The 24,957-nt window shown below is 44.3% G+C and overlaps 1 protein-coding gene across 6 annotated transcripts in view; it reads left to right on the top strand.

Moving 5' to 3' along the window:
• The first annotated feature begins 13,647 nt into the window (after positions 1-13,647).
• Positions 13,648-24,957, top strand: part of SOGA3 (SOGA family member 3) — a 40,076-nt gene continuing 28,766 nt past the window's right edge. For 2 of the 6 annotated variants that reach the window (XM_054821440.1, XM_054821441.1), the window contains exons 1-4: positions 13,927-14,574; positions 16,834-17,843; positions 18,182-18,406; positions 21,867-22,025. In XM_054821440.1, the coding sequence (XP_054677415.1) occupies positions 16,908-17,843; positions 18,182-18,406; positions 21,867-22,025 (1,320 nt within the window). In that variant the 5' untranslated portion in view covers positions 13,927-14,574; positions 16,834-16,907. Of the gene's footprint in view, positions 13,853-13,923; positions 14,575-16,833; positions 17,844-18,181; positions 18,407-21,866; positions 22,026-24,957 lie in introns of those variants that run through there. The other 4 variants (XM_054821438.1, XM_054821439.1, XM_054821437.1 and 1 more) reach the window with 4 other exon arrangements.

Genomic DNA, 24,957 nt, shown 5'->3' with positions numbered 1-24,957 from the left:
ACATGATTTCATGCACAACAATATCAATTCCATAATTCAAGTGCCCAGTGCATAAAGATTCATATGAAATATATTTCCTGTATCTGACAGCTATCTGCTGATATTACACAGCAAACATAAGCATGACTAAGTGCCACAAAGTCCCCAAGCTTGGGACCATCATGAAAAGCCTGTGGCACACAACCAGGCGGCTGTTGTGGGACAGGGCTTTCTAGTCCATTGCCCCATGTCGCCAAAAAATTAGGCCTTGGGTTATCAAAGGGATGCCAGAGAAACAGATGCTTTGTTTTAAATGGGTTTGAAGGGAGTGCATTTTAGTCCCCAGGAATTCCTATCAAAAGAGAACCTCTGAGGGCTCGCTGATTTCACTGGAAAAAATGTCCAGCTTCCCAAATATTCCTGGCCATTTCCTCAAATGAATGTGGCATATGACCTTACTCAGCTCAAGTCATATTTGTCGTATTTTATTCTCATCAGGAAGATGATAATAGTCTTTGTTGAAAAAAAAAAGAAAGTATGTCTCCTTCAGTCTCCCATCCAGCTCTCTGTCCTGTTGCCATCTTGATTTCCAGTATAACACAAGTTCATCCTCTCCCTGCCTGCATCATCGCTTGGGTCATGCTCTGTGGTCTTTGCAGGGAGCCACAACATGGTGCTTACTCACAGGGGATGGCAGACCATGTGAAACCGTCCAGCAGAAGAGGCTGGGGAGTGATGATCTGAATTTTTTTCTGCTGTTTGAGTGGTGAAGGGAGCTGCTGTTTTCCCTCGGAATAAAAGTTGCCCTTACTGAAGAGTGATGAGACCTGTTAGAGATGACCAGGAGTGTCATTGCCACAGGTGTAAGAAAGGCTTACACCATAGCCTGGATTTAAAATGAAAGACCAGGGGTAATTTTTTTTTTTTTTTTTTTTGGGGGGGGGGGTTGCCTTAGCATAGAACTCGCTGCAGGCTAATTTACACATACTAATGTGGTATGCAGTTGAGCACAACCAATCTTAAAAACTTGAAATCTTGAAATCTTAAGCGTCCAAGAAGGAGGCAGAAGACAAAACCCCTCCAGAACAGTGAATGAAAACAGCCAAGCTTTACAGAAGGCAGGTTTCTGAAATCTGTGACTTCCTCCTGGATTTCTGTTGCATTTTCTTCTAATTAATCTAACTTTAAAAGCTCAGCCTTGGAGCCAGAAGATTTTGATTCCTGTTCTGATTTTCTGCCTTTGAACAAGTAATTAAAAAGTAAAGTATTATAGCTTATTTTGTCTGAGCGGGTACATCAGAATGAAAGACAGGTTTGATCCTGGGCTTTTACCTTATACTAAAATCCTACACCAAAATTCTTTAGTTTAACCTCATCGGCAAAAAAACTTGCAATAAAATATTTTATATTCTTATATTCTTGTTTCACAACTGTGAATGCTAACAGTGTGGGCATAACACAACTTCTAACTCAATTATGGTTTTTTTGGTTTTTTCTTCTCCTTAGAATCCGAAGGCTGACACCTGGATATGAGGAATTTACCCCACATTTTCTTTTGGAATCAGCACTAGTGCTAGGTAATCTGAGTGAGTAAGGATGCTGAAACTGCAGGCTCCTGTAAATTTGTATATGACCACTAGATGATGCTATATAACTTTTCAATCGCTCTATTACTTCCCCATGTAACTAAAAAAAAAAAAAAAAAAATATAATCAGGAGACTGTGGACTAGAACTTGGTTTTAATACACTGGCAAATATGTGGATAAGCCAATCTTAGCACTTAAGTAAAAAATCCACATTCCTTTCCCAGTCAGCAGTTGTTGACAGATGGATGTAATGAGAGGGTACATCTGATTTTAGGGCTCCTTGTGCTAGATCAAAAATATTGTGGCAATGTGCTACAGAATGGTTTTAAACAAACCTATGACAGCAAAGGCACTTTCAAAAACTGGTAAAAAAGTAACTTTGCCCAGTAGTTTTTATGCTAGATCAGGTATTAGTTCTTTTCCTGCAGTCAGGATAACACCTTACGCTAGCAGAAACATCACATGCCGTGCTTGAACTAAGTCACCTTGGTTTTGATCCAGATGAAAGCAGTGCTGCCAGGGAATGTGCTAGTGCACAGGAAAAGGCTGTGGCTCAGAAAAAGGCTTTGGAGTCATTCTGACTTCTCCTATTTTTCCTATAAGAAATAGCTCCTCCGATCTCTCTGACCCTTGTATGTGTGATGTCTTTTATATACTTCACATCTTTGTGAAACCACTAACCAACCAGTGAATCTAAATCTTTATCCAGAGAGGTTGTGGCTGCCCCATCCCTGGAAGTGTTCAAGGCCAGGTTGGATGAGGCTTTGGGCAACCTGGTCTAGTGGAGGGTGTCCCTGCCCATGGCAGGGGGGTTGGAACTAGATGGGCTTTGAGGTCCCTTCCAACCCAAACCATTCCATGATTCTATTATTCTAAGTCCCTGTGCACATATTCATGAGTTTTTCATCATTTTCAGAAATACCGAAGGGGAAAATCTCAAATTTTGCTGTCTGGGAAGCAGACTAGCAGCTGCTCTTGCCTCAGGCAGGTATCGATCTGTGCAGTTTCCAGAGCTCCCTAGTCAGGGGACACCGCCTATGCACTAATGCGCTGGCCAGGCAGTCATGGAAATAGCTCTGCCATCATACATGTGCTGATTTCACATCACTGGTGCAGGTCACCATTATCTGAATGGCTTGAATCAGACTAATCGAAAGGGTAATTGATGAGGGCACATGGGCTTGAGTTATGCTTTAAACTTGCTTAAAGAATTAGTTTAATCCTTTGCCAAATCTTTGGTAGTGATTACAAGATGTAGCTTTAACAGGTGCTTCACCTAGAGCTGCAAAATACTTCCAAAAGGTGAGCTCACTGGCTAAATCTAATCACTTTTCTTCTTTTTGATCTTTTTTTGGAGGGGATGTTGCAGTGGTGAAATGCAGTCTCATACTTTTGTAAAGTCTTCTGGACTTTACAAGCCACTACTCAGAGACAAACTCTATCCACTAGATGGATGGATAATAAGTTCCTAATTTTCAGGAATGTGACCTAGCCAAGTTGTATAAACCACTTATCAAGTATTAGAGGTCTTAGTGGATAAAACTACCTGTTCCTTCATACATAAATTTATTCGGTCAATCTCCTCATTTGCTTGAGGTTGAAATGTAGTAATGCCCTTGGATTGCGTTTATTTTACTTGGCACAATTTACCCATTGCATGCTCTCAAGTGACACCAGATAACAGGTCACAGTTAGCAGCGTCCCTACGCCCTGCTTGTCACACACCATTCCTAGAATGGCCTACTCCATCTCCCTGCTCCTGCTCCCCTTCCTCAAAGGAGACCCAGGGGGAATCTGCATCTGAGGGCCCCCGCTGCTCCTGTTCAGCGTTGCCCCTATGCAACAGAGGTGAGAGATGGTATCTCTTTAGTATCTCCTGCTTCTCATACTGTTTCTACCCCAGCCTGGAACAGAGGGAGGTTCAGGAAGAACTGAGATCCTAAATTCCCCCAAGAACTGAAGGGAACAGACACGGAGCAGTGAAGATCCATGCTGGGCTTTGCCTCGCTCCTGCAAGGCTTACATTTCATCCCCTGGTTCTGCAGGCTCCGGCTCAGCATCACTGCTCTGGTCTTGCTTTGTAAGGTTTGCCTACAGAGATACACAGGGGAATTGGGTGACTACCCTTAGTTCTTGACTTGGCAAAGAAAAGAGGGATGGTGCTAAATAAAAGCCAAGTGTCCTCCATTCCTATATGACGATGTCATCTAACAGCTGTCTTGAGTCTTCTGTCGCTGTATCAAAAAAAAACCCCAAAACCTACCCAATGTATTAGTACTATTAATTACAGCATAATGTTAATAAAAACATTCATTAACACCACTGATATTTTACAGTGAAATGACAAAAGTTGTTTCCACTGCCTAGTCATTAAGACATCGAAATATCTATCTGCATTTTTCTGTTGCTTTATATGTGGGGAAACAGTTGTGTCTGTTCTTTGCAAATGATAAAAAGAAGCAGCTGCTACCTCCTTCATACAAACTAGAGAAGTTCTGACTTTATGAGCCTTTCATTCTCAGCGAGACTTTTCTATCTGCTGTGTATTAAGCCCATGCCCTCATCAAAAATATTTTTAATATAAAACTGAACTTTTGTACTTACTCCCCATACACACCTTCAGCTTCCTGATAAGAAAGAAGGCTTCCCTGCACTCAAACCCATCGTTTTCTGTTTCATCAGTATTACTTCAGCAGCAGTATACATCAAACACCTATCTTACAGTTTCCTCTATATGTCTCCAAGTGCTTTATGGAGAGATCAACATCCTCCTTTATGGATGTGGGGAAACTATTTGATTTTTCCTATATGCCAAGAAGGATGCTAGCAGGAACATTCCTTACTCGGGGAAGTTGTAAAACCATACTGCTTCACAGCTCCTCAATTTCTCATCTATGCAGGAGCACAACATTTTTTTGGTACAAGTCTCTGTTGCATTATACAGACAGTACACAATGTGCAGTCCAACCTAACTGCTTTATTATAGTTATGAAATTCTCACATATGGCCTAGAAAATGGGGCTGAAAGGCTATAAAAATAAACATAATCAAATCAGATTCATACTTCAGTGCTCAAACTCTCAAGGGCTCACAAAGCATCCTGCAAGGAGAGAGAACATCACCACAGCAGTTGCTGAAAAAGCCACTTGCTTTTGCTGAAAGAGGGAGATTTGGGGCTCAAAAAAAGTTTTCACATGTGTCTTTTTGTGGGCTTTAATGGTAGTGAAGCATTCAGCCCTGGAGTTTTCAGCATTTCAAGTTATTAAAAGTATGGTGAATGAAAAGAAACCCAGAATTGTGCTTTGACTCAAACTTTTAAAAAAATTATTATGAATTAATGAAAAGTATATACAAATGAAAAGTTGGTAAAAATGCTTCTTTTTTTCCTTTTTTTCCCTTTTCCTCCCTTTTTAAAAACCAAATAAACAAACAAAAAAACCCCAAACCCCAAACCAAACAGAACTCAATCCCCTCTGAGAGAAGAAACTTAACTTCCCTGAGTTAATCTGTTTTTCATAGCTCATTCTAGGATTAGATCTGAAGGGTAGGAGGGGAAGAGATGGCAGGGAATATTGTCGTGACTTTAGGTGGCTGTGACACTGAAAGTGCTGTGGCACATGGCCAGCATCAAACAGAAGATCGGAATACACTGCTCTGCTCTGCACGTGAGCCTCGGCAGCCCCAACTGAGCACAGAGACACTTCGTTTCCAGTAACTACAGTAGCTTCAAAAGAAAAAACTTCATTGTAAAATTGGGAACATCTGCTTTACTCCATTAAGTGAGTTTTATTTTGCTTGTATTTTTTCTGTAATGCAAAACTTCGTTACATGCAAAGACAGCAAAGGCTACTGCTGTTTTAATAAAGTCTATTCCTAAAATCTCTTTGTAGTACAATTCATTGTTATGTTTCACAGATTTTCTTAGGTTATATGAAGCATTTCAAGTGAACAAAACATTGGGCTTTTCTAATCATGGCAGAAATAATCAGTGATTTGAAAAGATGTGTTAGCATTATAGCAGTTTATTTAGTAAAGCTTCTAAATTAAATCTGTCAGCACTCAAATCACTGTGAACAATCCTGTGCCAGCTTAGAGGAGACGTTGAGTAAAATGGCCAAGGAATCCTAATGTTTGGGGCTGGCCATTTTAATGACAGGCTCAGATTTGCTATTGACCTCAGCGGAGCCAAAATTTAGTCCCGGAAGATTTTAAGGGATATCCCTGTAATATGAGGTTTTGTTGCTTCCTACACATGCCTCTTCCACAATTACAAGACAACCTGGAGCATGGGAAAACAGGGTGTGTTTGGAAAGAGCAGATCACAGCTCTTTTGAGCAAGTATGTATTTATAGCAGGGTGAGTTTATGTGCTTTCCTTGGACTTTCTCCCTCAGAAATAATTAAACCTGTGGGGTGTCCTCTCATGTGTACATATTTCATTAATAACCGATTAGTTAGACCAAACAGAAGCACTTGGATTTATTTGCTGACCTTGCTGGGATAGATACCAAATTAACCCCACACTCAGAAGAGAGGGAGAGAGACAGGTTCTCTCAGCAGCACCCTTTCCAACCCAAAGGCATTACCTTAGGCTTAAGGCTGCCCTTTAATCATGATCTCTAGCATCTCAGATCAATAAAGGATTATCTCAGGTCTGTCCTGCAACTTTTGGATTCTCTGTGGGCAGCAGCATCAGCTGTCCAGGGTTTGTGGTTTACTATGTCAATGTGACCCAGAGACTCGTGGCTAGACTCCGATCTCACCTGCCCTGCCCTTGCTCCACCGAGCCTGATTGTTATTTCACTTGTAATAGAATTACACCGGAATAGATGTGCTGTGCTGAATAACGCTACTCCACTGGGACTCCAAACAAGATCAGACTATCAGCACCTTGTCTCTGCTGTGCTTCCGTGAGACGCAAAGCGTGCAGGAGGGAGTAAGGGTGGAGGAGCCCAGCATCCTCCCGGAGCTTCCCCTGCAGGAACGAGATTTCTCCCATTTCCATTCTCTGATCCTCTGAGACCACCATAAAGGCTACAAAGGTAATGCACCAACTCTGATTTCCCAGGCTCCTCCTTGGAGATGCTCCTTCCTCGCCCCCACCTCCTCTACCACCCCCCGCCAGCACAATGGCATTGAAGAGGGCTTGCTTGGTGGGGTGACGTGTGGGTGAAGTCACCATAGAAACAGGGACTTTGGCCTCATTTGCACACTGAGCTGCTCCCCGCAGCCCGGAGAGAGCACAGAAGCTGCTGTAGGTATAGTCACAGCCGATCGACACTGCCTGCCATTCAAACCCGTGCAAAGCAGTATCAGCGTACACAAGGAAGGGTATTTGGGGCAAACCATTTTCTCAATTGCTCTTTTCATATGCGGTCCCTGAATCAAAAGCCATGCAACAAACCTGCTTTATGTGCTTCTCGATATGCTTACAGAGCTTTTTCCGTGCACATGTACCAGGTGGAAAACCTGATATCCTGATTTTACTATTTTGATGTGTGCCAGAAGTCCTCTAATTTCTCCAAAAGCACTAGGGCATTATGTAAGAAGCTTGGATATAATCCAGGATGTAGATAACAGCATAACAGACGTGATAGAAAGTCCAACAAACTGGTAAACAAAGGATCTGATTCACCATTGATTTATTAATTTTCAGCTTGCATTAAGTACAGTAATTTTCCCTAGCCTTTGCAAGTGTAAATTAACAAATAAAATGCCAACTTGTCATATTCAAAATCCGTTAAGACATAGAAATGAAAACACTTGTTTTCAAAATTACTTATGTTGAGCTATCACAGGCGTTTAGGAGAATAAAAAAGAGAGATAAATTTGCCAACATTTTCAAAAGTTCCTTGTCCAAGAATTATCTCTGAAAATGGCATTAAGCTCACAAACGACTTAGAGATGTAAAAAAATCCCCTGATCCTGAAATATAAGTTATAATGAATAATTACCAGAAAGGCTAAAGACAAAATATGAAGACAAATTATCAGTAAGAAGATGACAACAAGGCAGAGTAATTCAGGAGGCACTACAGGTGGAAAGGCAACCAATTGCCTAACACCAGCTGGTGTTGGAAAATCTATGTTGAATTTTGCATCTGGAAGCTTATGTGTATGGTAATGTGATGCCACCTGGAAGTCAGAGTAGCTACATACAGTTCCAGATAAACAATTATACACACCCATAAGTTATGAAAGCAAGCATCCCAAATTAACAAGGAGGAAATACAAATTAAATTAACATTAAATGAGGAATAAGCGAAAAATAAACCATTCTCAAGCCTCTCAGCTAACAAAATGCAGACTGTTTCATCACCTGTTTCCTTGCTTCAGCCCCTGTCTTTTCAAGGTAAGGGCCTAAGTCCTCTGGCAATCAAAGGAAATTGGGCGCTTCAGTGCCTTTAAGGGTGTGCAGCTTCATTTTACACTTGCCTGACGAATGCAATGGCCCACTGCTGCGCTGCAATGGATTCATGAAGAAAAATCAGCTACTGTGGAGACCTCTAGAAAGGACTTTGCCTTACTGCTCACCAGGTGTATGAGGCTGGGCTGGCCCTGCTTCTCCCAAACTCCCTTTAGGCACAGAGGAAGGAGTCTGTAGATGCCCCACGCCCCAGATGCAGGCACCGCTGTTGTCACTTAGTTTAAGCTGTGGTGGAGCACAATGGGGTAAGAACCTCTGCCAGCTGCTTGAGCATGTCATGAGGAGGATTTTATGATTTAGATGAGTAACAAAACCCTTGTATCGACCGTGGGCCACCACTTGATGTGATGCACAGGTTGTGGCACGGCCTCCCTCGTGGGAGGAAGCAGGCAGGCCCCAGAGTACAGCCTGCTTATGAGTAACTTCTTTTAAGACCAGCCATGTAGTGCTAGAGAAGAGGTCTCAGGTTGCCTTCAAACATGTTCCTTTATATATGAAATCCCTCCCTGGAAATGACTGTTTAAAGGTACTAGTATTGTGCTAGTGCCCAAACAGGAATATTTGGTTTCTTCAGCAGCCAGTGAGCATGTTATATCAAATGCAATGAGACAAGGTACAAGACCAACTAATCTAGAGAAATTCCATATTTTGGCTTTCATTCCTACAGACTTAGCTATACAATTTTCTGTACCATTCCTCTCCCATTAGCTCATTAAGTAATCAATGAGCTTTAGATACTAATGCAACATATAGACTATGCAGATGTATGCCTGCATGATAGGATTCATGCATGGTTGGTATAATCCTGTCCTTTGAATATGAAAAAGTAGAGATGCAGGAAGCACAGTGATACAGATATCTGGGGTTTTTTAGTGTAAATAATGTCTTAAATTCTAAATTCATAAATTATTAAAAAAAAAAGAAAAAATCATTCTGGCAACATAAGGTATAGCAAGTCCAGGAGAGACAGAGAGAGACTGGTAGAGGTCGTTCTGTCATTAGAAATGGTTGAGTGGCACTGGCTTGTTTCAGGGCATGCTCAGTTCTGTCATTATTTCTGAACAATAGGTACGATTGATTGCTGTAGGAATAAAAAGCTGGAGTATAAAACTTCCTGCAGCCTTCAGAAAGGCTGAATTAAATGTCTGAAAGCAACAATAGAAAGCTGAATTAAATATCTGAAAGCAAAAATAGAACCAGGCCTTTATTTTATAACTATAAGGATTGAGTTCTAATAAGCAACAGACCTAATTTCACCTAGTTTTATTCTCCATTGACGGAGCCAAACATTCCTCTAATTTTCATTACGATTTCTTTTTTTTGTGCCTTGTCACTTCCTGTGAGGCTGAGAAACCAGCCAGGTGTTGGAATGCAAGGGTTAAACCAAGATAAGTATGACACAATACATGACATACAGACTTCCTGAACCGGGATATATGAAATCCCTTACAGATATGAAGGTTGAGGCCATTCCCTTTACATAGCAGTGGACAGCAGCATGACCTGCTTCTCCCATTGGGATGAATTGTCAGGGAGGGTGCAGGTGGTATTGCTGTCCCTCTGGTGGGGCATCCTGTCCCCTCGGTGGGCTCTGTGGGCATGAGGATGTGGGTGAACAGAAGGTGCAGCCTCAACATGCTATGCTATAGCTGTCTCTGGATGAGGTGCAGCTGCTAAAGAGGAGGAGGAGGAAAAAGGAGAGAGACAGGACAGCCAGGACCACCATGATTTTATATAATGATCCCATCAAACACGTATACCAAAATATGCCTGTTTTAACAAACTATTTGCTGCTGTTAGCATCTTTCTATTTGATGGGTTATATGAACTTAAAATGTTATTTGTTTCTTAGCTTTGCTTTTTCACCCAAGTGTTATTCCTGTTCAACATAAAACTTTCTTCTTTTTGAAACATCATGAATTGGTGCTGTGCAATTCTGCTGTGCAGTATGTCTGGAGAGCTTTCCGTTTCCAACTAAATAAGAAAGAGAACAGTTATAAAGTATTCATTGTTTATTCTCAGATTACTGTTTGGTGCAATAAACATCAGGGCGATTTAGTCAACATATTAGAAATCCGTTGGCTAAAGTCTCAAACCTTCAATTTTCCATGGGCAGAGAAGAAGGGCTCTGGTTTGGTGTATAATTAGTTGTGTCCAGTACATCTCCTCGGGCAGGGAGATAAGCTGCAGCCTGCGCCAGCTGGGGCAGTGCCAGTACCATGGACTAGCACAGCACGCTCCAGCAGCTCCTCTTTCTGCCCCAGCATAACCCAGCATATTCCCAGGAGGGCAGAGGAGGTGAATAAGCAAAGTCATAGAAGCATGGCAAGTCCGTGCCACCCAGGCATCCTCCTGGAAAAGCGTCCTCTCCAACTCGCTTCTGAAATCTGTTATTAAAGTATTCTCTACTAAAAGCTAGGAGGTCATGCTTGGGTTATAGTTTTAGGGTGTTATGTAAAGGGATTCTCATCTTAACTTTGGAAAAGAAACCTATATGACTTAAACTGAAACTCTGCTTGGAGGAGCAATTCTTCCTTTCCTTTCTCTTCCTCTCCTCCTCTTTGAGTCTGGTGTTCTTTCAGCTCTTGCACAACTACATACAACTAAATGCAATCGTAGGCAGAATAAAAAAATATGTCTTTACGTGAGCAAGCAAGGATGGGGACTAAAAAACAAGGTATTAACAGCTCTAGTTTGACTCAAAATACTTTTAGTTATTGAAGGCAAAAAAGTACTGAAAAAGTCATAGGTATGCTCTACCAGGGTGCAGCAGGTTACCAATGCACTGCATGACAAGAAATCTAAGGAGGAAGAATGAAAAAGAAGTGAAGAGAATAAAAGAAGTTGGGAAAGAGAGAGAGGCCAAACTAGAGGATGATAGTAACAGGATAAGAATTTTCATATGGATCCAGATCAAAGATCTTTTAGCTCACTGACAGGTATCTGACTGTGGTCAATAGTGGATGCTGGAAGAGAACACAAAACCACATACTGATACCTCTCCCAGACAATTTCCCAGGTCAGTGGAGACTTTTTTTCAGCTACGTGTTTTGCCTTTGTGGTCTCCAACTGATCTTTCTTCCATGACTTTGTTTGATCGCTTTTTAAACCCGTGTAGACCCTTATATTCACAACACTCTGTGGCAGGGAATGTAATTGCTTAACCACAAGGACATTTTCTTTTCTGTTTTTTTTTTTTTTTTTTTTTAATCCATCACCTGCTTGTATTTTTCATTCACATTTGCATCTTTGCACTACTTGTACCAGAAGAGACTGTGAGTAGCAGTGAGCCTTTTACCCTTGTTTACCTTCCTTACTAAAGGTTGTAGGGAAGTGTATCATATGTCTCCCCAGTCGCTCCATTTCCAGCCTGAAGACTCCTACCATACCTAGTCGCTCCTTGAGCAGAGCCACTTCAGACCCCAGCTGCCCCTTCTCTGTACCTCACCCCTTTCCACCATGCCTGGTTTGAACAGGGGACCAGAACTGCTCTTGGTAATCAAAATCTATCTGTACCATCGAATTATACCGGGGCAATAATGATGTTTTCTGGTTTGTTCTCTACTTCTGCCTAAATAATTTCTAATATTTGATTTCCATTGTTTTGCCTGCCGCTGACATTTGAGCCAATGCATTTATACACCTGTTCAGCATCATGTCAGTGCTTCATTTCTGAATGGTAATAGTCAGCTGAGAGCCCCTTGTTTTCTATGTGAAGTTAAGATCTTACTTTCTGTGTATTATTTCCATTCACAGGTTTTTAGAGACTCTGCAACAAAATCTGATCATAAATGGAACTTTTATTGTATTGACTTTTCTGTATAGGTCTTGTCATAGAGGACTTATTCTAGGGTAGATATAATTATTGTATCTATTAAATCATGACCTGCTGCTGATATAAAATTCCTACAGAGATCTAGCAGCAAATTTCCTAATGGAAATACAGTTTTTATTAGCAAAAGAATTCTTTAGCTTGTGTAGATTACACACATCCCCCCAGAAGAGTGATATGAGTAGAAGCATTTTCATGCCCGTGTCAGTTTTTATAACTGTGTCAGCACTGAAGTTTTAGCCAGAATATACATTTTGAGAATAAAGTCAACAATCCCAAATGACACTGAGATGGGCAAATTTTTCTACCATAAGACTGGTCTCTACTATCAGACATATGGCCTGACAATATGGGTGAAGATAATCTGATGACCTGGTCTCCATTTGGACACTAGTATGAGAAAATAAGGATCAGTATCTTTCCCAAAGCACAATAAAACTTGTAGGTGATAAGACACATCCCATTTTTATTTTACTGTGGAAAGTCCATCCAAGGACCTCATCCACCAAGGCAGAAGAAAGGATGCTAATTGCTGTCCAGTGCTTAAAGGTAGGGACTGCTGTGCTTGTCCTTCTGGAAGATATTGTATAGATGAAATGTTATGTTATTGTGATGACCTCATCACTGCTATTCTGTATATTCACTGAGACAAGGAGCCTAGATGTTCTTCTAGCAGAGTCTATCCTCCATTTTCATAGGAAAATTTCTCAGCACCAACTCCAGAAATATTTTGTATTTTCATTCTTCATGTTTTCAACCATTTATTCTGTTCAGTTTGTATGACTGCAGTCAATATTTATGAGTTTCAAAGGCCTAACAAATCATTAAATATTATGAATTTTAAAAGTAGCTTTTCATCTTCCCAGTGTTTTTCTTCTTCAGCATATATGTTCCATTTCCTATTTTCTGATTGTCCTCACTCAGCTCATCACACCTATATATATCCAGTTTGTGCAGTCCCTGGGCTCAAGGCTGGAGGACATGCATCTGCATGGAGGGGAGGATACCTTTCCACATCCCAGGATATGCTGTTTAAGATGTGTTGGGTCTTGCTTGCCATGTCAGAAGAGGTGGAGAGGACTGTGGGGCAGGGGCAGCTGGAAAGGGGGCAGCTAGTCTCCCCTGAGCTTGCCCTCCCCCAAGGGCTGCACAAGGACCACACATATATATGTGTACATACAATATATAAACCCATTCATATATATGTATATTTTTAATGTGTGTTCACATGTGCGTATGCACACACATTTATATATCTAGGTATGTGCAGTGTATTTGTATATATATTTTTTTATATAGATGTATGTATAGATGTATGCATGTATGTATACGCTGGTATACCTATGGGCACGAAATCCTCAATTCCTCGGGAGGAATTTCCAGCCCGGAACCCCCATCTCCCCCCGGCTGGAGTAGAGGGCTGGGCCGCCCCCCCCTCCGCGCCGAGGCAGTACTTTCGGGGGCTGAGGCAGAGCCCAGGACCTCACCCGGCCCTGCCCGCTGCTGTAGGAGGAATGAGAAGGACCCCAACCCGAGCACCCTTTCCCCTGAGCCCTTTCTTGCCGGATGTTCACGCAGACACACAGACACAGGTGGCTCCAGGACACCAGGACACTCCCATGCACAGCCATCAGATGGAAATTCTCCCTCCTCGGAGAGCAGGGGAAAGGAAAGGAAAGGAAAGGAAAGGAAAGGAAAGGAAAGGAAAGGAAAGGAAAGGAAAGGAAAGGAAAGGAAAGGAAAGGAAAGGAAAGGAAAGGAAAGGAAAGGAAAGGAAAGGAAAGGAAAGGAAAGGAAAGGAAAGGAAAGGAAAGGAAAGGAAAGGAAAGGAAAGGAAAGGAAAGGAAAGGAAAGGAAAGGAAAGGAAAGGAAAGGAAAGGAAAGGAAAGGAAAGGAAAGGAAAGGAAAGGAAAGGAAAGGAAAGGAAAGGAAAGGAAGCTTTTTCTTTTCTTTTTTTCTCCCCCCCCCCGCTTTTCTTTGTCTCTATTTGGGAACGACTTCAAGCGTGAAGTCTTAAGAGCCATCTAAGGTGCTTCAGAGCAAAGATATATTCACCCCATGATAAAATAAACAGGTGGAACAGATGACCACCTCTGGGGTTTGCCCGCGATATGAGTAAACGGTCACCGGCCCGTTAGTCCCTGTATTCACGCAAATAAATAAGACCAGGGGATTATCGCCTTCAGTAGAGCAGAGCGGGTTGCCTTTGTTTCTAACCCTTCCCGGTCGCAGCGGGCTGGTGTCGGTGGGACGCGGGGAGGACCCGCCGCGCTGCCAGCGCGGATGGAGGCAGCGAACAAAGGAAAATCCTGTTGCCGTCCCGCTGCTGCTGGTGCGGAAGGCGCCCGGCATCCCTGCCTGGTCAGAGCAGGCTCCCCTGGAGGGGGACACTAAATAATTGATCAGAATCGATTGCCGGGATGCATTGGGAAGGGAAACCGGGCGCATCCCTTGCATGCAGCCCCTTCCCCCATTTGCGCTGTAATCCTATTCCACCATGTGCAGATAGATAAGGAGACGCAACTCAGCCTTCAGGCCTGGGCGGGGTTCTTGCCGTTTAATCTTTTCTTTTTTCTTCCCTTCGCTGCTTTCCTCCCTCCCCCCCGCTTTCCGTCTCCCAGGCCCAGTGAGGTCAGCTCATGAATATTGCTTCATTTTCCTGAGAGGCTCTGGCAGCGCCGGGTACCTCGTGTGCGGGTGCCCGTCTCCCTGTGCATGCATTTCGCCAGCCCGGCAGCAGACAAAGTGGTGGTGAGTAATGCGGCTGCTTTAGGTTCAAACATTATTTTTTTTTTCCCTTTTTTTTTTTTTTTTTCTCCAAAAAGGGAACGTTACTCGGGATTCAGACGCAACGAATCCGCCAGGTATAAAGGGAGACCTGCGAAAATCCTCCCGCGCCTTAAAAACACGGACAAAAGGCAGAAGCGCTCCCAAACCTTAAGCCGCGGTTGCGAATTGGGATCTCGGAGAGGGAGAGGCGGGCGCCCGGCGAGGGGCAGGGCGGCCGGTGCCGAGGGGAAGCCCTGCCTGAGGCCCCGGGCAGCGGAGATCCCCGTGCCGGCGGGTGGAGCCACCGGACTTTTCCCTTTTGTTGCTGCCGTTTATTTATGCATTTTTCCGCCCGGGCAGCTGTTCCCGACAGGAAAACCTGCGGAGACGCCACGTCCTGGCGCCACGTGGGTTTGCCTCTGGGGAGGAGGCTGTGTGGCGGAGTTTTGTGAGGACGGGGCTTTCGGACTTGGCCTCAAACGGGGCTTTTGTTGTGCTAGTTAAAAGAGGGGGTGAAAAAAAAAATCGGCCAACTGAACCGTAGGCGGTAGCCGGTCCTGGAATTGGGGGCATGCACGGTGCGGGTTGTGTTCCCGGCAGATCGCTGATGACTTTGCTGCAGTGAAACTTCCCGAAGAGATCCAGGTATAGTGTAGGATTCCCGAATACTATTTTTAATTTAATTGTGAACACTAGGTAAAAGGCAGAATAATGAGTAAGATAGAGGATCTAAGCTGAGTCCTGGCTTTTTGCAATTTCTTTAGGTTTGGATTTCAAGAGTGACCTTTTCTACCTGTTCAGCTCTGAACGACAGCAGTTCGGGAATTTTGTTTGTGATGCTTAATAGAACTGCAAAGCAAATCTTTTATAAAGTGTTGTGATACAAATGTAAGTTCTGGTGGGTTTACGCTCCAATACTCCCTTTTTACTAAATAATGCCTGGGACTTTTTTGCCAAATTGAGTCCTTTTGAGCGTTAATTTCCAGTATACTGGTTAAAATCAGGATGATAATGACTGTGCATTTGAGAGGAAACCCTGTGCCTTGCCAGTGAGAGCAGAGCAAACACAATCTCATTGTCTAGTATGTTCCAGGGAGTAAACCAATTGTCAGGGTACGGTATAATGTCTACATTGACTTTACCCAGTTGGGTTTCTTTTCTTTATTCCCTGTTCTAGTAGGGAATGGTTAAGCCGTGTTCTAGGAGGGAATTGTTAGGCCGTGTTAAGAATGCTGTCATTTCTACTTTTGCCCATGTTTTGCCTTTAAGGACGGTTGAATAAAGGCTATGTGAAAACAGCTTGTGTATCATAGCCATTATTTTCAGAATATATTAAGGAACATCTTTGCAGCATGCTATGGCTTTTAACAGCCCTTTTTAATAATCTGTTGTGACCATGAAAATCCTAGTTTGTCACTATGGGAGAAAATTGCCATCTGAGCACCCTTTGGTGAATACCACATAACATCTTGTACGGGGTGAGGGTGGTTTGAAAATCTGCTGGAGTGATTATTACACCTCAGTCCTACGTCAGTGTAACCAGTAACAAGCCTGAATCAGCCTTAAGTCCTGACAATGCCTCTGGGAAACAAACTGGGACAAATCTGGGTTTAGAAGCTGATTGAAGGACCCCTTTCCTTTATGGCCCTCGATTCCTGAGTTTCAGAGGCCCAGCCTTGTCCTGGAAGAGTCCCTGTCAAAGCTGAAGGGAAATATGTTGTTGCTTCCACGTGCGCAGCCCTTTGTAGAGCAGCCTTCCCCACCCGGCTGTGACAGACACCTGGAGGAGGCCTTTGAGGAGGCAGACAGGTGCAGTAGCGACCCAGTCTGGTACTCGGCTCGGTAGCGAGGATGAGCGAGAGGGAAGGTTGTGTGCGGACAGAAATTTAACTGATGTGGCAGCCCGCAGGGGGAAGGGTTCGGCATCGGGGGGGGGAAAATCGCCCCTAGATGCACGCGGAGTGGGGACTGATCTCCGCCCCAGCCGCGCAGTGCCGACACCCACCCGAAAGCCACTCCGGACCGACGCTGGGCTTCCGCCTCGGCCGGCTTGTCCCCGGCGCCGCTCTGCCCGCCGGTGCCGGCGGGCCGCGGGACAGGGCTCGGGAGCAGACGGGGCACTGCGGCGGCAGGGAGCGGGCACGCTGGCCCCGGCGTCGCCAGATCGCCCTTCTCCCCGCCACCCCCCGGCTGTCCTCCCCGTCCCCACCCCGACCGTCTTCTCCGCTTCTCCTCCCCCAGCTCTCAGGGCGGCGGCGGCGGAGGAGGCGGAGGACGCCGCCGGTGATGGACGTCTCCCCGAGATAGCCGCCGCCATGAGCCAGCCGCCTGCAGGGGGCGCCGCCGCCGCCGCCGCCGCCGAGCCTCGCCTCCATCCCGAGGGCAGCAGCGGCAGGAAGCAGCAGCGAGCCTCCTCTCCGGCCAGGGCCCGCGACAACGCCCCGCGCCCGCCGCCCGCCCCCGCCGCCGCCGCCGCCTCCCGCGCCCCGGCCGCCGCCGCCAAAGCCGCCTCGGCGCGCCCGCCGCCGGGCCAGGCCCCCAGAGCCGCCCGCGGCCGCGCCGCCGACAAGCCGCCGCGCGGCGCCGGGCCTCCGGGAGCTGTCCAGCCGGGCGCCGGTGCTGAACCGCCGCCCGGCCCCGGCGGGAAAGCCGTCGCCGAGGAACCGCCGCCGCGCGCCGCCGAGCCCGCCGCGCCGCGGGCCGCCGAGGAGGCGCCCCCTGCAGGAGGCGGCGGCGGCGGGGGGGAGCGGGAGGGGGCGGCGGCGCCGCAGCCGCCGCCGCCGCCCAAGCAGTGGCGGGGGAAAGCGGGGCGGTCTCCGCTGAAGGGCGCGGGGGAGGCGGCCCCGGCGACTCCATCTTCCTCGGGCGCGGGGAAGGGCCGCGGGGCGGCGGGCGGCGGCGGCGGGTACTGGAAGGAGGGATGCCTGCAAAGTGAGCTCATCCAGTTCCACCTCAGGAAGGGGCTGGCGGCGGCCGCCCAGATGCAAACCAAGGGCAGTAACCACAGCAGCAGCGGCAGCGCTTCCTCCGCCTCCTCCGCCTCCGCGGCCGCCGCCCCGTCCGAGCCTCCCCCGGCCGCCTCCGCCTCCTCGCCCTCTGCCATGGCGGCGGCCGGGGCGGAGGGGCTGCGGCAGGGCGAGGCGTGCGGCGGCGGCAGGAGCGGCGTCCCCGAGGGCGCCCTGAGCCCGCAGCTGCAGGAGGAGATGCAGGAAGAGATGGAGAAGCTGCGGGAGGAGAACGAGAGCCTCAAGGTGAGGGGCGGGGGGCGGCGGGGATAGCCGGGGCGGTGACGGGGGTGGGGGAGAACCGGGGCCGGGCGGACTCCCCATCCCCGCGCCGGGAGGGGGCTTTCCCGCCGCCCTCTCCCGCGGCACTAACGCTGGAGGCAGAGGTAAGATGGCCCTGTCGTGGGGCATGTGGGCAGTGGCACTTCTCTGCTTCCTTGCGGTGCTTTTAATGAGCTGGGTTGTATTTAGCTGGTGTCCCTGCGGGCAGGAGCTCCATTTTGGCCGCCTTCCCCTATACGTGCTGACATCTGTGCTTTTGACCCACCTGTTGCATCCCTGTCCCCTTCTTGCTCCGGTGCCAGAATGAGATAGATGAGCTGAGGACAGAGATGGACGAGATGAGGGACAGTTTCTTCGAGGAGGACGCTTGTCAGCTCCAAGAAATGCGCCACGAACTGGAACGAGCCAACAAGAACTGCCGGATCCTTCAGTACCGTCTGCGCAAGGCTGAGCGCAAGAGGCTCCGCTATGCCCAGACCGGCGAGATCGACGGCGAGCTCTTGCGCAGCATGGAGCAGGACCTCAAGGTACGGATGTGAGCTGGTGTCAAGGGGAGGGAGCGCCTCAGACAGAGACACGGTCCTCATGACTCAGACATTTCCATCCGTTCTGTTGTACACTGTGCACCCAGTGCAGCTCGTGGGATAGCGACGGGCAAGCTTACCTTGGTACTACAAGTACGTAGGTAGGCTATTTTCAGCTTTAGTCCAATCATTTTTTTGGTAAAGTTAATGTGCAAGAAGTGACTGAAATACAAATTAGGATCTGGAAGTTTTGGACCTTTTATGATGAACTCAAAACATTCCCTACCGCTGTAAAATTAAACCAACCTCACTGAATAGTCTCATTGACTTTGAGGGGATTACTGCACTCTTTAGTAAATATTTCAGAGGACTGGTAGATTGGATACTTGCAGAGTCACAATATGAAATCCTGACTCCATTGGTGTCAGTGGAAAAACTGCTGTCATCTTCAGTGAAGCCAGGATTTTCCACATCCACCTGAAACCATAGACACAGCCATCAAATTTCAATGCGTAATTAACTATATTTCATCCATAACATCTGAATGAACCACAGCCCATTGTTGAGGAAAAGTTTCAGTCCTTGTTTGAAGATTACTGTTGGTAAAATATCATCTTCATTCTAGATTGGTCCAATTACAAGAAAAAAAACCCTTTCTTGTGCTAGTTGGAAGCTGTTTAATTTCTGCTTCCATCCACTAGGTTTTGTTAAGGCTCTTACTGAATCAGGACTTCTAAACTTTTTTCAGTTGACTAGTCTCCCGCCATTTCGCATGGAAATACAGATCTCTGTATAGCAAATGCGAGCTTATCGACCACGCTTCTGCCTGGGACTAGTTACCTGTGCCTCGCTGGATTCTGTGGACTGGAGTTGAAAATACTAATTTAATAATTTAATCAGGAACAAGGCCGTTTTTAAGCTTCTTTATGATAAGTATAATGGATTGAGAGTCTGTTATTCTCAGGCCTGGTTTACAGACTTGGATCATCTTTTCTGAAAATTTTCCAGCTTGTCATCATTCTTATTAAAATGGAGAAACCGGTCCAAGACACGTTCCAGTAATTTTCGCACTAATGCCATTTAAAATGCTAATATCCTTCTCTCTATTTCTATTTGATATTCCTTTTCTGTGCATATTCAAAACCCATGTTTGCTGTTGTGGCCATGACAGTTCTATAAGTACAGCTGTCCACGTGGCTTTTGACAAAAGTCCCATTTTGTGTCCCATTTTTTTGTCCCGTCTGACCAGTCTTCCTGATCAGAAGCAAAACGACCCCTTTGTCAGGGGAATTTCTGATAGAAACAAGGGACATTCTGTACACTCAGGATGATGCCTAGGTGAATCGTTGAGACACGCACCTTTGCAGGCAGAATTTGAACATGAGCCTTTGTGTCCCAAGTGAATATTGTGATTCCAGCTTACAGAGTTGGTTTCTTTGTTGGCTCAGTGTTACTTTGTATTAAGTATCAGATGCACAGGGCCATGGAGGGAAATGGTGAGGTGCTCCCCTGCAATACAGGAGATAGCCGCTAAGGCCTTAGGTTGAGCTGGACAAAGGGCTGGCTTTAATCAGGATTTCTCCCATGTCTTTCCCAATAACCATGCAACTGACTATTTGGGAAGGAATAGTGTTTTTGCACAGTGTTCCCACAGATCATGAATGTGTTCTGCTTTGGAGCAGAGATGAATGTCTAATGCCAAATTTCTGCCTAATTGAATTCTGGGTGCTGGCTAACCATAATTGTAACTCATGTGCAGTTCTCTGTAGTGTTCCCAAGTCCTTTTCTGAAGAATTTCTGTCCAAAATAACGTTCATTTTGCATGGGTAATATATTAGGGGACTTAGTCCTTCAGAGATACAGTCTTGCATATAGCTGTATTAAAATGCATCTTGCATAAGTGAGTCCCATTCCCCACGTGATCTAGAGTGCTCTGTAGGATTTCCCCGCATTAATTGCTACTCCACCAAATTTTCTGTCAAAAAATCACTACCAGTAATGATTTTGTTATTTGGTTGTATTTACAGACTGTATTTATGGACTGAAGACAGATTCTGATAGGATGCTGTTGCAAATGTCCCCCATGATTTTCCATTTACTTTGGTTGGACAGCTAGATGAGCAGTTTAATACCGAGTGTAGGGAAAGATATGAAGATATAGCCCGGTGGTGTGATTCTCAGCTCATCCTGCAGTCTCTTTGGAGTACGGTTATAATTGAAATTCCTCTCCACTCTCTCTTTCTGTTGGGCATTATGTGTCTTGAGTGTGCGTGCAGTGGGGGAGGTTATTGAATGATCTTGTGCTACACTGCAGTGTTGTATCTGTAATTCACACACACTGGGTTTCTTGTCAGGGAAGGCTGAGTCACTAGCCGCTGCTGTTTGCCGATAGATCGGATTCTTCCAGACTGCTTGCTTGCAATTATTTTTTTCTTCAGAGTTTTAGTATGTCAAAGAGAGTTCTTTAACATACAAACATAAAGGTTGTTCTAGTCAAAGCCATAAAGGGTAGCTCTCTGAGCTCCCCTAGCTAATGCTAAGAAGGATTAATTATACTTTCCAATGTTCTAAAAAAGCAGGAAATTAGGCTTTTCAAACTATGTGTCTAAATCACCATCATAACAGTGATTAATGCATATTTAAATATTTTTGGTGCATAATCATAGTTTCTGGTGGTTTCACAAACCACAGTGCAAGTGGCTTGAATGGCAAAATACTCATTACCTTACATGAGGAAGAGGAATTAGATCTTGACATGTGCCTTTTAACTCTATTCCTGTGAAAACAGAAAAAATAAAAAGAAAGAAAAAGAAAAAAGTGAAAACCTCAGTGTTCATTTTCATTTAAAATATTGGACATCATTTGGGTGAACACAAGGTCAGTAAAAATGTTATTTGTTCATATTTTACTCTTTAAATTAACCAATAGTAGTAAAAGCCAGATATTTAGATTAACTGTCCATGAAGGAGAGAGAAACTATCAGGGTTGACATAAAGGTGTGTCCGTTTGTGATCCTATACCAGGCAGAGGTACAGTACGCCTGGAAAAGGTGGGCCCTGCTTTTAGATGCTGCTGCATGTCAAGTATTTGAAGGGTATATGCCTTAGTGCCTTGGAAAACATAAGCTAGCACTGGTTGAGAGAAAATAGATGCTGTACTGTCTCCAGGAGTAATGAAGGTCCTATTTCACTGTCGGCATAACAGAATGTAAGAAGGAGTTGGGGTTTAGTGTCTAGTGTGGTTTCCAGTGAAGTCCATAGGAAGACTATACCATTTTTGGATGGAATTGGCTTGAATTTTGAATCGTTTAGAATTCTATCTGTGGATGTCCTTGTCTAGGTTTCTTTTCACACTGCTTCCATCAAAACATCCGGAATTAACCTGTACATGGTTGCTTAGGCGCTAAGCACTGCAGCAGTAATTCCTTTTTTTAATCTTTCTTTTGAACTACCATTTCATTTAGGTTGCAAAAGATGTATCGGTGAGACTTCACCATGAATTAGAAAACGTGGAAGAAAAACGTACTGTAACAGAAGATGAAAATGAAAAATTAAGACAGCAGCTTATAGAAGTTGAAATTGCCAAACAAGCACTACAGAATGAACTGGAAAAAATGAAAGAGGTTAGTGTCACTATTTGCTTCTACACAAAGTATTTGAAGTTCTCAAATTCTTATTGCTGAACTAACTAATTTTCTTCCTTTGAAAGCTGCAAAGAGTGCTGAAGTACCGTTTGGTGATTGGGAAGCTGAGAACAAACTAAAGTATTTGGTGTTTCCTAGGCAAAACAGAAACCAAACTGTGGCTTTATTTTTCCTATACAAGAAGGGAAATGTGGAACTGATGGTAACAAAGTCCAGAGGCTTTGAGACATTGTACTTACGTTAAGATACATACAAGAAGAGTGCTGAAGGAAGTCAGAGGCATCTAACTTTGCAGATGATGTTCCCCACAGGTTTTTACAAAGACGATTTTTTTTTTCCCTTACTAATTACTGCTAGGGACCAGCAGGCACACCGAGACTGGGGATCTAGCCACCTCTCCATCTTGTTTAGTCATGCTCTTTGGAATATTGGGAAGTGAGAGACTCTACCTGGCCTTTCAGTCTAAGCATAATTTTACATTATATCTAGTTCATCTTCAAAATTACTCCATTCGCAATTATAGAGATGCAAGATACTGTGCTGTTAAGTAAGCAGAAAATTGTATTAAAGCAGTAATAGCCTGGCTGACACAGATAACAACACATGCAGTAACAAGAGAAACTGTTGACTAAGAATGACTTCTCAGAACAGATTTTCGAAACAGCTCTCCAGCTCAGTGTTTAAAATTCAATGAATGCCACTGATTTTCACTTTTAGTAATATTTCCTAGCAGGAATGCCAATGTCTACTTTGATCTTGTATGAAGCAGAAGAGATGTATTTCACTTGTTAAGAAAGGCAGGAAATTTTCAGTTGTATGATAAGTTATAGTATTTTTAGGAACTGCAAGTGCTTACTTTAAGTGATATAGTATTAAAAATATTCATTTTTTTTTTACAGGAACTGAATTTCAAACATGTTAGTAGAGGATAAACAGGTGTTTTTTTTCCACCTTGTACTGCTTTTCCAGATAATTGCAGATTTGAAAAGGGCATGAAAGAAATCTGAGCCTTATCCAGCTTCCCTCTCCTCTGCCTGACACTTTCTTCTTCCATTTTCGCTCTCGTTTCTGCCATCAAATACAACTCAGTTTCTGGGACCACGTCCTTTATAAGAGCATGATCTTCCTGTAATTATCCCTACAACTTCTTGTTAAGCTTGGCTTTACTCCAAATTTTCCATTATTCTTGTCCATTCAGAGTCTGCTTTCTTGTAGATTCCTGTTTCTGGATCCTTTCCTCCTGCCCTGTGAGAGGTTGTACCACAGTAAGCTTCTTTTGCCTTGCTTCTTCTTATGGATCTTCAGATTACAATGAAGCATAGTGGCAATTTAATAGCTTATGCTCTTTGGGAGCTATGTATCTGCAGGAAATTAACCCAATAATTAGGCTTCTTTCTTTGTCATCAGTAGTCACTTTCTCCTTATCCTGATTCTTCCATCTGGGCTGCTATGCTGAACTATGGTTCTGCTGCTCTCACACTGCTCTCTGCTTCTTTCTTTAGCTTAGGTGTTTGCCCCTTTTGGTCTTTGTGGTTGGTATCAATGGAAGGATACTTGAGACTTCAGAAGAAAGGAAAGTGTCGTGTTTAAGCTGGGGGCACTTCTACACACCACTATTTTCACAAAGCTGAAACAGGTGGATGATTTCCATTGGCACAGAAAGGGGGCACTGAGTAAGACTTCACACCAGAGCAGAGGTGGAGTGAACAAAGAGTCAGAAATGCATCCTTACACTGAGCTGAAGAGGAGAACTGCCATGCCCAGTCAATATATGCATCATCATAATTAGGCAGGAGCTTTCATTTATGTATTTCAAGCAGGCTGCTGAGTCCCTTTCAGTAGAAGGAGGCTGCTTTTCAGTCTAGGACTCTCAGCACAGCATGGGGGAAGCTGGAGGATGGTTGAGGAGGTGCAAGTCAGAGAAAAGCAAGTTTGAAGTGAAGCCAAATTATTATGCACTTTGCAAGCATGCCATGACTTGGGGGACCAATGGAAGGATGCTGGTGAAGAATATTAATTCTTACAGATTTGGAACTTAGAATCTGTGAAGAAGCTATGAAAATGTTAACATGAAACAACCATGAAAACTACCCGCAGCAGTCTGATGTGCATTAGATTTTTTTTATATGACAAATACCTTTTCTTCTTCTTTGGCAATCAAGGGTTTCATGCATCTTAAATGTCATTGTCAGATAGTCCTAATGTTAATTTTCTGTTTGCTTGTGAGTTATTTCCTCCAGTTTCATGGGTTTACAACCCTTTCTCATTTCAGTACAGCCATTATAAGCAATGCAACCTCCTGTTTAAGGAAGTTCTACTCACCGTAACTAGGAATGCAGAGTCAAGACCTTTTGTCTGGATTGTGATCTTCACTTTATTGATCTTAGAATTAATGGGAGAGTTAATCTCCAAAGACAATAAAACATTTTTATTTTACAGGATAATAACAGTGCTCAGAGTATGTAATAACTGATTTCTGTACTTTTATGTCATCAAATGTACTGCACAACCACAAACCTTCCCATTCTTCTTAAAATCTATTTATGTATAACTGCCATGGGAAATTTGTTCTCCTTTTATAATGAACAGAGTGAGATAGCAGAGAATGCTTAAAAGACTTAATAGAAAATGTTGGAGGCAGAAGCATAATTTTTTGTTAGGTAGTCTCTAGAGTAGGACCAAAGCCAAAGTTCTCACTGTGTAGATTCTATATTGTTTTAAAAAATATGGTAGATTTGACTGGAAACATGTATAAATGATAAACGCTAGCAGATGTGTTTGTGTAGAGTCAAATCTAGAGTTCTCCAGTGAACATTCAGATGAATATGGACTTATGAATGTATTTGTCCATTCATATAAAGAGACAGTTTTTGTTTACTTTCTTGGTTTGGAGCTTTTGAAAAAAATAACT

The sequence above is a fragment of the Grus americana genome, chromosome 3, assembly GCF_028858705.1.
Source record: "Grus americana isolate bGruAme1 chromosome 3, bGruAme1.mat, whole genome shotgun sequence".
Lineage (NCBI taxonomy): Eukaryota > Metazoa > Chordata > Aves > Gruiformes > Gruidae > Grus > Grus americana.
Note: the sequence above shows the minus strand (reverse complement) of the source record. Positions and strands in the feature narration are given on the sequence as shown.